This window comes from Salmo salar, chromosome ssa14 (genome assembly GCF_905237065.1).
Source record: "Salmo salar chromosome ssa14, Ssal_v3.1, whole genome shotgun sequence".
Lineage (NCBI taxonomy): Eukaryota > Metazoa > Chordata > Actinopteri > Salmoniformes > Salmonidae > Salmo > Salmo salar.
This window is the reverse complement of record NC_059455.1, coordinates 3,445,646-3,462,290: the sequence shown is the minus strand read 5'-3', so window position 1 is coordinate 3,462,290 and position 16,645 is coordinate 3,445,646. Positions and strand designations below refer to the sequence as shown.

The 16,645-nt window shown below is 43.7% G+C and overlaps 1 protein-coding gene across 3 annotated transcripts in view; it reads right to left on the bottom strand.

Annotated features, from left to right (window-relative positions):
* The window catches only part of myo10 (myosin X), a 299,501-nt gene that overhangs the window by 41,407 nt on the left and 241,449 nt on the right, over positions 1-16,645 (bottom strand). For all 3 annotated transcript variants that reach the window (XM_045693795.1, XM_045693796.1, XM_045693797.1), the window contains 3 exons: positions 14,744-14,858; positions 8,285-8,391; positions 3,739-3,957 (listed from right to left, as the gene is read on the bottom strand). In XM_045693795.1, coding sequence (XP_045549751.1) covers positions 3,739-3,957; positions 8,285-8,391; positions 14,744-14,858 — 441 coding nt within the window. The remainder of the gene's footprint in view (positions 1-3,738; positions 3,958-8,284; positions 8,392-14,743; positions 14,859-16,645) is intronic.

Below are 16,645 nucleotides of genomic sequence, written 5' to 3'. Positions count from 1 at the left end.
CTGAAATAGAGCTTATAGTGCTAGCTAGATACCGACAGCAAAACAACTTACTAGCTTGTCATTTACCCTGATGGCTCCCATCAGGCCGTAGTCTACACAAAGCCTAGGAATATGAGTCACCGTAGATATCCTGCAATGTCCTGGCAGATAGGAACATCAGTGAGACAAATCCAATGGCTCTATTTAACAAGGGCAATCAGCGAAACATAAAGGCCACAATAATTGCTACAAAACATGATTCCATACATTTTTTTGATCAGACAGCAGGTTCAATCAACCAATGACATCATTGGTTGAACTCTCCCAGGGCCAGAATTCAACACCCTCTCATCACTCACAATTATATAGGGAGACCGGAAAACACCCCAAATAGTGTCTAGTGGTGAAGTTTCCATTTAATACTGTATATAGCCATTGATTCTTGAAGAATGTAACTTAGAAACATCTCATGAGCATGTTTGTTTGTAGCCAATGTAATTGTAAACAAACACTGTATAGCTCTGTATGTAGCCTCGCTACTGTATATAGCCTGTCTTTTTTACTGTTGTTTTTATTTCTTTACTTACCTATTGTTCACCTAATACCATTTTGCACTATTGGTTAGAGCCTGTAAGTAAGCAATTCCCTGTAAGGTCTACACCTGTTGTTTTCGGCGCACGTGAGAAATAAACTTTGATTTGATACATGGTTAAAACTATCATTTTGAGGTCATGGATGGTCAGTCCTTGCATCCATATGTGAGAGTGTCAAAAGTATGGCCCATAGATTTAAATGGAATCTGAACAAACCCTTGACCGGAACAGAATATGGAAAATGACCTTGTCATCCCGTAATCCGAACATTAATTTGCCAACTTCTACTGCCGATTCATTAAGAACTTTAGCTCGATCTCCTCTCACTTCTCTCCTCAAGCGTGGTCCCTGGAAGTTGGGGTGGAATCCTGCAGCTGACGAAGCATTCCGCCTACTGAAGGGACGTTTCACCTCCGCCCGGTTGCTCAAACATCCAGATCCTACGCTGCCCTTCATGGAGGTGGATGCTTCAGAAGTAGGTGTGGGGGCTGTCCTGTCCCAACGTCAAGGTAATCCAGAGAAATTGTATCCATGTGTGTATTATTCTAAAAAGCTGTCTCCTGCAGAGAGGAACTATGATGTTGGCGATCGGGAGCTCCTGGCGGTGAAGTTGGCATTAGAGGAGTGGAGGCACTGGCTGGAAGGCCCCCAGGACCCATTTCTCATCCTCACTGACCATCGGAACCTGGAGTACATACGCACTCGAGGCGACTGAACCCCCGCCAAGCCAGGCGGGCCCTTTTCTTCACCAGATTTTATTTAAAAAACACAAAGCCGATGCCCTGTCCCGTTTCTACGAATCGGGAGAGGTTCCTGTCTTCAGTGCACCCATAATTCCGCCCTCTCAAGTTGTAGCCCCTGTGCTCTGGGATGTAGATGTGGAAATTCACCAGGTCCTGGAGAGGGAACCTGCACCTTCTACCTGTCCTTCTGAGCGCACCTACGTTCCCACGGGGATAAGGGATCGGCTGTTGACCTTGTCGCACACAGCTGTTGTCTCTGGACATCCAGGTATCACATGCACCATTCAGTCCATCTCTGGAAAGTATGGGTGGCCCACCTTGCCATAGGATGTCACTCGTTATGTCAACCTGCTGTTCCGTATGTGCCCAATCCAAATACCCCCGGAACACTCCAGCAGGGAAACTCCTTCCCCTTCCCGTGCCTCAGCGTCCCTGGTCTCATCTGTCCATTGATTTTGTCACTGATCTCCTCTCTTCTAATGGTTATGCCACCATTTTTGTGATAGTAGACAGATTCAAAATCATGCTGTTTCATCCCTCTCTCTGGTCTCTCTACCGCTATCCAGGTCGCTGAGGCACTGTTCCAGCAGGTCTTCCGGCACTACGGCCTTCCTGAGAATATCGTCTCCGATCGTGGCCCCCAATGCAAATCTACGAATAAAGCATTTGTGTTTAGTGAGTCTGCCAGATCAGAGGCAGTAGGGATGACCAGGGATGTTCTCTTGATAAGTGTGTGAATTGGACAACTTTCCTGTGCTGCTAAGCATTCAGGGAAAATGTATGGAGTAAAAAGTACATCATTTTCTTTAGGAATGTAGTGAAGTAAAAGTTGTCAAAAATATAAATAGTAAAGTAAAGAACAGATACTCAAAAAAACTACTTAATAGTACTTTAACGTATTTTTACTTAAGGACTTTACACCACTGTGTGTAGGAAGGTGACAAAAATGACACTACAAAATATAGAAACGGTCAAGGGGTGTGAATACTTTCTGAAGGCGCTGTATAGGTATTTTCATATTTTTTACTTTCTTTGCTTTAGACCCACAGGGAAGGGGTGGTATGGGGAGGGTTTTCTCTGATCGCCGGGAGGGTGGATCTATGTACTTTTTGAATATTATTGCCTGTGATCTGAACCCCTCAAAAAACAAAAAAAGTTGGTCACCCCCCAAAAATATTGTCCATTGTTCATTAATTGATCTGATGTCATCATTGTCTAAATGTCCTGAACCATAGGCAATAAAATAATAACAAAGTCCAATGTTCAGCAATCATAATAATAATCATATTTTTTTCCTTTTACCCAATTGAGGGGTTGTCCTCATCATTGTCTTATGGTGAGGGCCGGATTGTGCATGGATAGCATACCTGAATATTGAGCCAGTCAAATTGGGGTTAGCCCAGATCTGTCGGCTTGTCCCCTTGTGTGTTGGCTTGATGTGCTTCTCAAATAAGTATTGAGCCTCCTTGGCAGTCGAAAACGTTTGTGTTGTATTCTGGAAAGTCAAGATGAGTCGCATCTCAGGTTTAGCTTGCGTATCTGTGATCTCACCTAGTTGTAGGTCGCCCTCTGTTTCAGCAGTTCGGCACTCAGGACTGGGTAGATGCTGATCCTCTTCAAAGCCACCAATTCCGCTGCGAGGCGAACAATTTGCCATTAGACTTCAAAACTGTGGATTCGTACAATCATACACCGAGCTCCGTTGTGGATAGGACTCGTGCGGTGAGCAATGTTAATCAGCGGCATGGGACCAAGCTTTTCCTGCCCAAACAGTTCATATAAAAGATTTTGCTCATGAAGGAAGTTGGGTTTCCCGCTTCCACACCAGTTTCAAGTCCTGTGACCCGCATTTTGAAATTACGGGAATTATGTCTGAGTGATTCTGTTATCTTTTTTACTCCCCTTCTAGCTTAGTTTGCGCTGTGTCCTTGTCATGGAGTCGCACCTCTGTCACACTGGCCACTGTTTCCAAACTGTCCACTTTAGTTGAGTAAGCAGTGCAGATATTCATTTACTGGTTTTAATTGCTGAAGGCTGAGGCAATTTCCTCACAAACAATCTCTTGGATAGTAGCGGGTGTTGTCGGGTGTTGAGAGTCGCCATGTTCCCACAGGGGAATTGTGGACGGAAAGATTATGTTAGCTGCTGGAGTGAAACAGAATTGCTAATTGCTAGTTGTAATACTGTTAAAATCCCACACCTTAATATGGTGTTATGGGTTGACAATTATTTAACAAGAAGTCGGTTATAGTTATTTTCTGCAAGGCAATAAAGACAGGTTGAAGCTCAGAAATAACCCAGTCAGCCGCGTGGGCAATAGCATACACAACAGTGTCTTCTACATAAATGAATAAAGTGGAATAATCAAATCCAACCCCAGTTAGCACACAAACACACACATGCAGAAACTGCAAATAGCCCACCTATCCAGCTCTTCCACCCTCCTCCTCCTCTTATCCTCCTCCATCATCTTCCTCTCATCCAGGAGTTGGCAGTAGACCTTTCGTCCCAACTGGCCCCTCAGGCATTTCTGGAAGGTGAGAGCGGCCCAGCGCAGGAGCAAGAACTTCCGCCTCCAATAAAACGCCCTGTAGTTCTTCTGAATGACCACAATGCACTGCAGCAGCTTCCTGTACTGCTTCCTGTGGAGTGACATCAATGAAAAGGAAATCGATATAGCTCGTCTTAGAATCGTATCTGTTAGTGTGTTCTCATCTTGGAATAGCTAAACATCACAATAGGTATTCAGTAAGTATGTATGCATAATCATATATACAATTACTGACAAGTGTGTAACAGGGAAGTGGTCCCCCCCAGGGTCTGACTTTGGCCCAATCGTTTCCCCCGAAGAGGCTGTGTGTAGAGAAGGGGGTAGCTGCATCCCAATATGGCGACTGAAGTATGGGAGAGTGGGTGTGTCGAAAGGAAAGTATTTTTTTTTATTTTACCTCTATTTTACCTGGGAAGACATATTGAGACCTAGGTCTCTTTTTCAAATGTGCCCTGCACAAATATACACATTATACACAGTAGTGGGCATGTGGAAAGGAGTGGGTGTGTCGAAAGGAAAGTAGTGGACATGTGAAAAGGAGTGGGTGTGTCGAAAGGAAAGTAGTGGGCGTGTGGAAAGGAGTGGGTGTGTCGAAAGGAAAGTAGTGGGCGTGTGGAAAGGAGTGGGTGTGTCAAAAGGAAAGTAGTGGGCGTGTGGAAAGGAGTGGGTGTGTCGAAAGGAAAGTAGTGGGCATGTGAAAAGGAGTGGGTGTGTCGAAAGGAAAGTAGTGGGCGTGTGGAAAGGAGTGGGTGTGTCGAAAGGAAAGTAGTGGGCATGTGAAAAGGAGTGGGTGTGTCGAAAGGAAAGTAGTGGGCGTGTGAAAAGGAGTGGGTGTGTGGAAAGGAAAGTAGTGGGCATGTGAAAAGGAGTGGGTGTGTCGAAAGGAAAGTAGTGGGCGTGTGGAAAGGAGTGGGTGTGTCGAAAGGAAAGTAGTGGGCATGTGAAAAGGAGTGGGTGTGTCGAAAGGAAAGTAGTGGGCGTGTGAAAGGGAGTGGGTGTGTCGAAAGGAAAGTAGTGGGCATGTGAAAGGGAGTGGGTGTGTCGAAAGGAAAGTAGTGGGCGTGTGGAAAGGAGTGGGTGTGTCAAAAGGAAAGTAGTGGGCATGTGGAAAGGAGTGGGTGTGTCGAAAGGAAAGTAGTGGGCGTGTGGAAAGGAGTGGGTGTGTCGAAAGGAAAGTAGTGGGCGTGTGGAAAGGAGTGGGTGTGTCAAAAGGAAAGTAGTGGGCATGTGGAAAGGAGTGGGTGTGTCGAAAGGAAAGTAGTGGGCATGTGAAAAGGAGTGGGTGTGTCGAAAGGAAAGTAGTGGGCATGTGAAAAGGAGTGGGTGTGTCGAAAGGAAAGTAGTGGGCGTGTGAAAAGGAGTGGGTGTGTGGAAAGGAAAGTAGTGGGCATGTGAAAAGGAGTGGGTGTGTCGAAAGGAAAGTAGTGGGCATGTGAAAAGGAGTGGGTGTGTCGAAAGCGCTCTGCTTTTGGTATGACGGTTTTGATTGAACAGTTTTTTTCCCTTCTTCTGTTTCTTACCATGCAACTACCGTACATTGAGCTACCATACCGCGAGAGTTTGGACTTATGTTTTTAAGCCAGAGGATGCCTGAGTTGCATGATTTTATTTCAAGTCGGATAGCAGTCTAAACAAGAAATAACTGTTAGCCATCTAGACCAGGGGTGCACAATTAGAATTCAAAGAGGTGCAATGACTAACATTTTCTCCCCCCAAAGGTCCAAACCATTAAAATGTCTAACGTGCGCTATGATTTGGGGGCATATGTAGTTCTTGAACAGTACTGTGCAAAAGTTTTAGGCAGGTGTGAAAAAAGGCTGTAAAGTACGAATGCTTTCAAAAATAGACATGTTAATAGATTATATTTATCAATTAACAAAATGCAAAGTGAGTGAACAGAAGAAAAATCTACATCAAATCAATATTTGGTGTGACCACTCTTTGCCTTCAAAACTGCATCAATTCTCCTAGGTACTGTCTCTCCCACTTCACTTCTCCATCGCTCTTCTTTAGTGAGAGAAATAGGCTTTTGCTTGCCATGCCAGTAATTTGAACCTTGGCTGGAATGGAGTCAGTGCCATTCTCATATGTAGGTGCTCATTGGTGAGTCTAGAACAGTACTTACTGTTAATGATGTTCATAGTGGAGAAAGAAGACTCACAACTGTATGTGGAGCCAAACATGGTCAAGGTGTGTAGTTCTACTTTGGTTAGACCAGGGAACACAGTCTCAGACACAGCCTGCAGCCAGAAAGGGTCATGATCAGTTAGTTGAAAGTGCTCTCTTAGTGCAACATTTGCTTGCAGATCAATCAGTTCCATCTGTAGAGATCCAGCATGTGCCCACTTGAAGGTCTGTGTCACATCCTTTGAAAATCCCCTGACATCGGTGATGAGGAATGGATTCTCAATTAGGAGAAGGAGCTGCTTTCCAAGGCTGAAGCTACAAAGCGATTTCTGAAGTTTCCAATCAGATTATCTATGAAGTCAATATGAGGAGAAACATCTCTCTCACCCTGAATCTGTTCCTGCACTTTTGGGAAGTGTGCACAGTCTCCTTGAAGATCTTCCTTTCCTCTGGAAACTGGTGGAACCCATCCAACTTGAAGTAGCTGGAGCAGTTTTGCCTTGAAGAATGGGCAAAAATCCCAGCGGCTAGATGTGCCAAGCTTATAGAGACATACCCCAAGAGACTTGCAGCTGTAATTGCTGCAAAAGGTTGCTCTACAAAGTATTGACTTTTTTTTGTCTTATTTGTTGTTTGTTTCACAATAAAAAATATGTTGCATCTTCAAAGTGGTAGGAATGTTGTGCAAATCAAATGATACAAACAACCAAAAAAATCCCATTTTAATTCCAGGTTATAAGGCAACAAAATAGGAAAAATGCCAAGGGGTGTGAACATTTTCGCAAGCCACTGTATATGTCCTTTCCTCTTGTATGTGTCTCGAGTGATGTTACACCTAACAGGTCTTCACAGAATTCCTTCTTCTTCCCTGTGTGGTAAAATCTAACATACACCAGAAGCTGGGCATTATCACTCACAGCAGTAGATTCATTAACAGCTAATGCTATGCATGGTGCACTCCGAATAGCTTCATCAAGCTGTGTTAATACATCCTCTGTCAGTATTTCTTGCTGTTGTTGTACGTGACATTGGGATTTGCTTGATCTTTTCACACAGCTCGTCTTTTTTGTTACCGTCAAGTAAAGTTTCAGCAACAGCTTTCATGCACTCCATCACCACTCCCCCGTCAGTAAATGGCTTTTGGTGTTGACCCAAAATCCAAGCTATTTTTAGTGAACATTCGTTTGCACGTTGTTGGGCAGTGAATGCAAGGGAGGGGACTCTGGTGGATCGATCATATTGGGCTTTGAGTTAGTTTATTTTGCGTGCCCTCACCTCAGACTGCTGTTGATATGTTTGCTCAAAAGATTTGTGCTTTGTCCCGTAGGGGCGCTTCACGTTGGAACTTTTTATTGGAGCCACGGTCTCTGAACATATCAGGCAGAGCGGTTTGACACTCGCTGCAGGAAGGACAAAGGCATATTTGTCTGTCCACTCCTCTTTGAAAGCTCAATTTTCTGTATCGACTTTTCTGATTTTTGCACAGGCCACTCTATAATTTCTCCTCTCGCTTCCGCTTTTGCTTCTCTCATTGTCTCTCTCTCTCTGACAACATCAGTCTCCTAACATGCATTGTAAACATTTGCTTTGATTGGCTGAGTTTCGTGAAGTGATTTAAATAACGCACGTGATTGGACAACACACAGTAGAATGGGGCGCTGTCTAGAACCTTCCCAGCTGCGCTGAGCCAGCTCAGTATGTGTACATTGAAAAAAAGGGTTGCTTCATCAGTATTTAATTTAACAATTATTTCTGAGAAATGTGTCGAGGTCCAGATAGAACCTTCACTCGGTCCGGACTCGGACCGAGGTCCGCCAATTGTGCACCTCTGATCTAGACCATCTTAAAGGACCACGTAGCTACCGCCGGAAACACGACCATGCTACCCAGTAGGAAGCACTTCAAGTCGGCTGAGCACTGGTGGCCTATTATGGACTTGTAGTTCGGCCCAATCAGCCACGCAAAACGATCTGGAGTGGCAACAAATCAGGCCAGTTAGCTGATTCGCTTTCCATACACCCACTCCTTTCGACACACCCACTCACCCATAGTCCAGTCACCATATTGGGCTGCAGCTACCCATACTTGTGTGTGTGTGCGCTGTATGGCATATGCCTATCAGGGTTGTGGTCAATTCAGCATCCAATTAGTCAATTTTGGAAATGAATCTCAAATGTAAATTCATACACTGAAAAAAGATTATGGTCAGCAATTTTCGATTCGTGAATTTCATAACTTAAACCAAAATGACCTCAAACCTGGTGAACATACAGGATATGTGGCATGTTTACCTGGCCATGTAGCCCATGACGTGAGCCTGGATGACCATGGCTGCTTTTAGCACCTCCAACTCTCGCTGCTTCTCCAACCTGTGCTCCAGAGACTCCCGTAGAAACACCTGTGGGGGGATAGACAGGGAGGAAAGAGAGGAAGGGGGATACAGTAAAGGAGAAGAAGGTTACCAAGGGATCCATTTCAAATAAATACATTTGCCTGCAATTTGATCAAACCGACACTACATAATAGATTTACATTATATTACAAATGTACTTTTTTGTACTGTACATAGTACATTTACATTACATTTAAGTCATTTAGCAGACGCTCTTATCCAGAGCGACTTACAAATTGGTGCATTCACCTTATGATATCCAGTGGAACAACCACTTTACAATAGTGCATCTAAATGGTTTTGGGCTCTTTGCAAATACCAGGTACACTCCTAATAGGCAGATAGTTCCAGTTTTCTGAATGAACAAGTATTATTGTAAACAGTGATGTTTGATTGAATCCAACTCTCTGTATAGTCTATGTCATTCCATTTCTTTGAACACGTGGAACAGTATAGCTAGACAATCAACGGCTATTCTGCCTGAGAATATGCTCAAAATAAATTGTAATCCACTACAAATATGTAAGCCAACAACTTCAGAAACCCACTCACATACAGCTAAAACCAATTTAAAACCCAACACAAAAGAACGACACAGCCCAACACACCACAATGTTCATCAAATCAATTATTCACTCTTTTGTTCGAGTCTCACTCTTTTGTTCAAACTGCGGGAGCCACCGTTAAAGGCTGCAAAATAATGAAGGCAAGGGATTTAGTGGCTCAGTTTCTGAATGGTCTAATCTACAGGCAGTCCGACCGCCCTTTTTAAGACCCAAGCTGTCTTCCATTTCTATAGGGAAACCAGGCTCAATTGTGGGCCTTGAGGTTAAGCCAATTAGAGACTGTAGAAATGTAGATGTGGGATGTTGTCTCAAGTGAATCGATGGAGAAATGTCAGAATTACAGGGGTATTGCTGAACAGGTTGTCTTGGCTTTATCCTGTCGAATGATATAGGAGGGGACATTAAACAAGATATTGAGATATAGGATAGAATGTCTCATCAATGCATGTTAGGTAACACTGTACATTAAGTTGCCAGTATGACTATGTAACTACACAGTAATAACTGTACATGAATGTTATTCAAATCAGATTGTATTTGTCACATGCTCCGTAAACAACAGGTGTAGACTAACAGTGAAATGCTTACTTACGGGCCCTTACAAACAATGCACAGAGAAAGATAATTGAGAAATAATAGAAAAGCAAAAACACGTAATAATAAATACACAATGAGTAACGATAACTTAATGTGAAGGGGTACGAGGTAATCGAGGTAGATATGTACATATACCTAGGAATAAATCCAATAGAATTTGTCACGTGCCAAATACAACAGCTGTAGAGTTTTATTGTTTTTTTAGGTACTTTTTACCCCTTTTTCTCCCCAATTTCGTGATATCCAATTGGTAGTTCCAGTCTGGTCCCATGGGACTTGGGAGAGGCGAAGGTCATGGGTGTCGCAACCGGCTGTGGCACAGCCCAGAATCGAACCCGGGTCCCGAGTGGCTCAGCCTTAGACCGCTGCACCACTCGGGAGGCATAGGTGTAGACTTTTCTGAGAAATTCTTAGTTACAAGCCCTTAACCAACAATGCAGTTTTAAGAAAATAGGGTTAAGAAAATATTTACTAAATAAACTAAAGTAAAAAAAAAAGTTACAATAAAATAACAATAACGAGGCTTTATAAAGGGGGTTCATGTAATGTAGGTAGGGGTAAAGTGATTAAGCATAGATAATAAACAGCAGGTAGCAGTAGTGTAAAAACAAAAGGGGGGGGGGGGGTGTCAACGCAAATAGTCCGGGTGACCATTTGATTAATTGTTCAACAGTCTTGTGACTTGGGGGTCGAAGCTGTTAAGAAGCCTTTTGGACTTAAACTTGGCACTCCGGTACCACTTGCTGTGCGGTAGCAGAGAGAACAGTCTATGACTTGGGTGACTGGAGTCTTTGACAATTTTTGGGGCCTTCCTCTGACCACCTAGTATAGAGATCCTGGATGGCAGGAAGCTTGGTCCCAGTGATGTACTGGGCCGTACGCACTACCCTCTGTTGTGTCTTACGGTCGGAGGCCGAGCAGTTACCATACCAGGCAGTGATGCAACCAGTCAGGATGCTCTCTGGTGCAGCTGTAGAACTTTTTGAGGATCTGGGGACCCATGCCAAATCTTTTCAGTCTCCTGAGGGGGAATAGGCATTGTCATGCCTTCTTCATGACTGTCTAGGTGTGTTTGGACCATGATAGTTTGTTGTTGATGTGGACACCGGAGTGACAATAGAGTGACTAGGCAGCATTATAGATAATAAATGATAGAAGCAGCATGTGATGACTCAAAAAAGTTAGTGCAAAAAGGGGGTCAATGCAGGTAGTCCCAGTAGCTATTTGGGTATCTATTTAGCTTACTATTTAGCAGTCTTATGGCTTGGGGGTGGAAGCTGTTCAGGGTCCTGTTGGTTCCACACTTGGTACTACGTAATTACATTGTAATAAGGTTGTAGCGCTATCAGTTATTTCACAATTGGAACAAGGAATGTGTAATTACACATCCACTTGCTGAAGGTTTTTCCACATGTGTAATTACTGATGTTATTCCACATTTTCTGGTTCCACTAAGTAACTAATGTTTTGTAATTACATGAAAGTCACCTATGAATTACCATGTTAATAACGCAAACCAAAATCTGACCTTACATGCAACTTAATGTAAAGTGAAGTGACATGTTTTATTACTTTGTGGTTACAATGTAACAACCTTTGCAGACAGTAGGAAACCAGGAGAAATAAGGAGAACATTTTTCAGTTTGACATTTCTTTAATGGATTTGACAAAGAATAATATTCTAACCATTCAAATTCTATAACTATTGGTACTATTTTACTAGTTAGTAAAATTTACTAACATAGGGTGGTAAAGCTAGCTAGATAGTTAGCATTTTCCCATTTTTCACTAATGTAGCTAGCTAGTGGAACACTGTCACAATGTCAACAGTTTCCCAACTCGGTCAATTAACTTTACAAGATCGTCATAAAATGTCATAAAATGTATTAAACATTCTTGACGGGCTCGTCCCGTATGCGGGACGGACATCCAGCGAAAAATCCTAGCCCCATTAGCATAACGAAATGTAATATTTTTTTTTTTCAAATATAGGACTATGTTATATCGTTTTATAGATACACCTCTCCTGAATCGAACCACGTTGTCCGATTTCAAAAAGGCTTTACAGCAAAAGCAAAACATTAGATTATGTTAGAGGAGTATATCGTAAAAGTAGCCACATAGCCATTTTCCGACCAACCACATGCATCACAAATAACCAAAAAACAGCTAAATGCAGCACTAACCTTTGACAATCTTCATCAGATGACACTCCTAGGACATCATGTTACACAATACATGCATTCTTTTGTTCGATAAAGTTCATATTTATATATAAAAACAGCATTTTACATCGGCGCGTGACGTTGACTAACTATTTTCCCTCAAATGCATCCGGTGAAACAGCATTACAGGCCTCACACTGTCAACGGACTGAGCCTCGATCAGAAGGACTCAGGCCCCGATCAAAATCTAGCAAAGCGTTCTTCTATATGACTACTTTAGCTACATTGGTAAAAAATTGTGAAATGCTAGCTATCTAGGCTGTGGATTGTGATCTGAGGAATGTTGTCCCAGTCCTCTTCAATGACTGTGCGAAGTTTCTGGATATTGGCAGGAACTCGAAGACGCTGTCGTACACGTAGATCCAGAACATCCCAAACATGCTCAATCGGTGACATCTCTTCTGAGTATACAGGCCATGGAAGAACTGGGACATTTTCATCTTCCAGGAATTGTGTCCCCTCTTTCCACTGGGATTCTCTGCCTCTAACCCTTTTACAGGGGCTGAGTCACTGGCTTACTGGTGTTCTTCCATGCCGTCCATGGGAGGGGTGCGTCACTTGAGTGGGTTGAGTCACTGACGTGGTCTTCCTGTCTGAGTTGGCGCCCCCCCTTGGGTTGTGCCATGGCGGAGATCGTTGTGGGCTATACTCAGCCTTGTCTTAGGACGGTAAGTTGGTGGTTGGAGACATCCCTCTAGTGGTGTGGGGGCTGTGCTTTGGCAAAGTGGGTGGGGTTATATCCTGCCTGTTTGGCCCTGTCCGGGGGTATCATCGGATGGGGCCACAGTGTCTTCTGATCCCTCCTGTCTCAGCCTCCAGTATTTATGCTGCAGTAGTTTATGTGTCGGGGGGCTAGGGTCAGTCTGTTACATCTGGAGTATTTCTCTTGTCTTATCCGGTGTCCTGTGTGAATTTAAATATGCTCTCTCTAATTCTCTCTTTCTGTCTTTCTCTCGGAGGACCTGAGCCCTAGGACCATGCCTCAGGACTACCTGGTATGATGACTCCGTGCTGTCCCCAGTCCACCTGGCCGTGCTGCTGCTCCAGTTTCAACTGTTCTGCCTGCGGCTATGGAACCCTGACCTGCTAACCGGACGTGCTTGTTGCACCCTCGACAACTACTATGATTATTATTATTTGACCATGCTGGTCATTTATGAACATTTTAACATCTTGACCATGTTCTGTTATAATATCCACCCTGCACAGCCAGAAGAGGACTGGCCACCCCTCATAGCCTGGTTCCTCTCTAGGTTTCTTCCTAGGTTTTTGGCCTTTCTAGGGAGTTTTTCCTAGGGAGTTTTTCCTAGCCACCGTGCTTCTTTCACATGCTTTGCTTGCTGTTTGGGGTTTTAGGCTGGGTTTCTGTACAGCACTTTGAGATATCAGCTGATGTACGAAGGGCTATATAAATACATTTGATTTGATTTGATTTACATGTCCTTGCGACATGGGGCCGTGCATTATCATGCTGAAACATGAGGCGATGGATGCTAATTAATGGCATGACAACGGGCCTCAGGATCTCGTCACGGTATCTCTGTGCATTCAAATTGCCAGTGATAAAATGCAATTGTGTTCGTTGTCCGTAGCTTATGCCTGCCTATACCATAACTCCACTGCCACCATGGGGCACTCTGTTCACAACGTTGACATCAGCAAACCGCTCGCCCACACGACGCCATACACGCTGTCTGCCATCTGCCCGATACAGTTGAAACCCGGATTCATCCATGAAGAGCACACTTCTCCAGCATGCCAGTGGCCATCGAAGGTGAGCATTTGCCCACTGAAGTCAGTTATGACGCCGAACTGCAGTCAGGTCAAGACCCTTGTGAGGATGACAAGCATGCAGATGAGCTTCCCTGAGACGGTTCCTGACAGTTTGTGTAGAAATTCTTTGGTTGTGCTAACCCACAGTTTCATCAGCTGTCCGGGTGGCTGGTCTCATACGATCACGCAGGTGAAGAAGCCGGTAGTGGAGATCCTGGGCTGTCGTGGTTAAACTTGGTCTACGGTTGAGAGGCCGATTGGACGTAGTGCCAAATTCTCTAAAATGACATTGGAGGCAGCTTATGGTAGCTAAATTAACATTACATTCTCTGTCAACAGCTCTGGTGGACAGTCCTGCAGTCAGCATGCCAATTGCATGTTCCCTCAAAACTTGAAACATCTGTAGCATTGTGTTGTGTGACAAAACTGCACATTTTAGAGTATACTTTTATTGTCCCCAACACAAGGTGCACCTGTGTAATTATCATGCTGTTTAATCAGCTTCTTGATTTGCCACACCAATCAGGTGGATGGATTGGTGTGGCAAACAAATGTGTGCACAAAATCTGAGAGAAATAAGCTTTTTGTTTTTCTGGAATATTTCTGGAATCTTTTATTTCAGCTCATGGGACCAACACTTTACATGTTGCCTTTATATATTTTTTCTGTATAGTTAGGACTTTTTTTAACAGATTGCCTTGCGTCTAAATTTGGGAATTTAATTTGAATGGTTTGAACATGAATCTTTGTCTAATCCATTAAAGAAAAGTCAAACAGAAATATTTATCCTGTCTCCTTATTTATCCTGGTTAGCCAATTGTCTGAAAAGGTAATATTTCACGAGGGTGATCTAACCAAGGAAACACTGATATACTGTAGGTACACACAAACAGATCTATGTGCACAGACACACTCTCTCACACACTCTCTTTCTCTCTCTCTCACTTTCTATTGAATTCTATAATTCAAATCCCTTTGAATCCTTACTATGTTAAGGATACACTGTATCCTAGGTTATACCATATCTAGCACGTTTCCCTTTTCTATGTTTCCTTGCCTAAAACATGGTAAAACATTTCTGCAACATAAAGGGAGGGGCCTATAGTCACTAGTTAGCTTGTCATGTTCCCTGCGAACAACGAATGCAGCTAAACCGAATTTCTAGGCTAAAACAATGTTGGCCAGGTCATCTCTCACCTTGGTCTTCCCCAGCTCCCATTCTGCACTGGTGCCGTCGTAGAGGTGGAGTAACTGGATGCACCATCCCCTTGGGTCTTCTGGTGTAGACACAGTCTTCATTAATACCTTGTACCTAAGAAAGGGATGGGACCGAATGGAATGTTAGCGTATACATGGCTCGGAATCAATTGGTCATAATACGCTAAATATGTCAAAATATAAACATTCACGCTGTCAGTTTTCGGGACATGAAACATTGTTGCAGTTCCAAGCAAAGAGAGAGGGTGTGATAGTTAATTTAAAGTAAATATGTGAATTGTTTTCGCCCCACCGTTAGCCAAGTTAGCTTCCTAGCTAGCTGGAGTTACTTACATATTCTTCACAGTGTTTCTACACTTCTTTGCTAGCTACCATAAAGTTGCATCATGCCTCCCAAAAGGACACTGTGGCTCCAGTTATTTTTTACATTTTTTACAATTGTGATGTATCCATTTTCATAATGTATTAAAATCTTCGGATGTAACTCGTAGGAGAACGTACTGTATTGTAAAATAATTGATAGTCAAGTGGAAGGAAAACAGCATACAATCGTCTCAGATAGGGCTGTGGCGGTCATGACATTTTGTCAGCCAGTGATTGTCATTCAAATAACTGCCTCACGGTAATTGACCGTTAATTAAGATAAACACATTTAGTATCTCCTGCTTCCATGCATAGCCTACAATCCACTGATGCGAACCTTTGGAACATCTACATTTTAAAAAGTCTAATAAATTCATTTAATATAGCCTACACCATCACAATAAACCCATTATTTATTTTAGGCAGGTCTAAATGAACATTATGATATGAAGAAAATGTTGCATATTTCAGAAGAACAGAATAGCATATTCTGGGGCCTCCCAATAGGCGCAGTGGTCTAAGGCACTGCATTGCAGTGTTGCGGTGTCATTACAGCCGGTGGTTTGATCCCAGGCTGTGTCATTACAGGCCATTACCGGGAGTCCCAAAGGGTGGCCCACAATTGGCCCAGCGTCATCCGGGTTAGGGGAGGGTTTGGCCGGGGGGGGGCTTTGCTTGGCTCATCGCGCTCGGGCACCTGCAGTTGGCTTCTGGGTTAAGTGAGCGGGTGTTAAGAAGCACGGTTTCGGAGGATGCACAACTCGACCTTCGCCTCTCCCGGGCCCATTAGGGAGATGCATTGATGAGACAAGATCGTGATCAAATTGGGGAGAAAAAGGGGGTAAAAATAAGTTAGGACCTGACCTGGCTATGCCATATGGCTGTGGGTTACACTAGTTCATTTAGTAGGCAAGATTTGCTTCTAATTCCTGTGGCATATTATTTATTATAGTGAGAACAATACAATTGAACATAACTGAATAAAATAGAAAGGATATTTTTCCGCTAACGATTTTGCGGCTATTGTGTTGAGCAGTTAACAAGCAAACAGGCCCTCTTATATCATGTAATTTCCTGTCACGAACATTCTCAACTCCTATCGCTGGATGCCGCTCGGGCCTGATGGATGTTTCCACGCCTTGTCATCTGTCCCTATCCGAATGGACTGTGCTACCTGGAACTTGCCTGCCAAGGAAGTCATCTCCATCAGCTTCTCCTCATCCTCCATCTTGTAGTGAAGTAGATGGAGAACAGCAAGAAGATTGTTCCAGTCAGCGCTGGTCCCATGTCACAAGTCGTGGAAACCGACGGCAGCGGCATGCTGCTAAGCAGACGGGAGTGACTTCGAGAGGTTCGGAGCAGATTGACATAAGGGATAGCTTTGCTGCACTGGTGCCTGATCTACCTGCCCCATCAATGCTGGGATTGCCTGTGTCTGCAACGGCGGTACTGACTCCAACTACAGTGACTACAGCAGCGGCTTCGTCGTCGAGTTCGGCTCCTTTCCCTCTCTCTGGA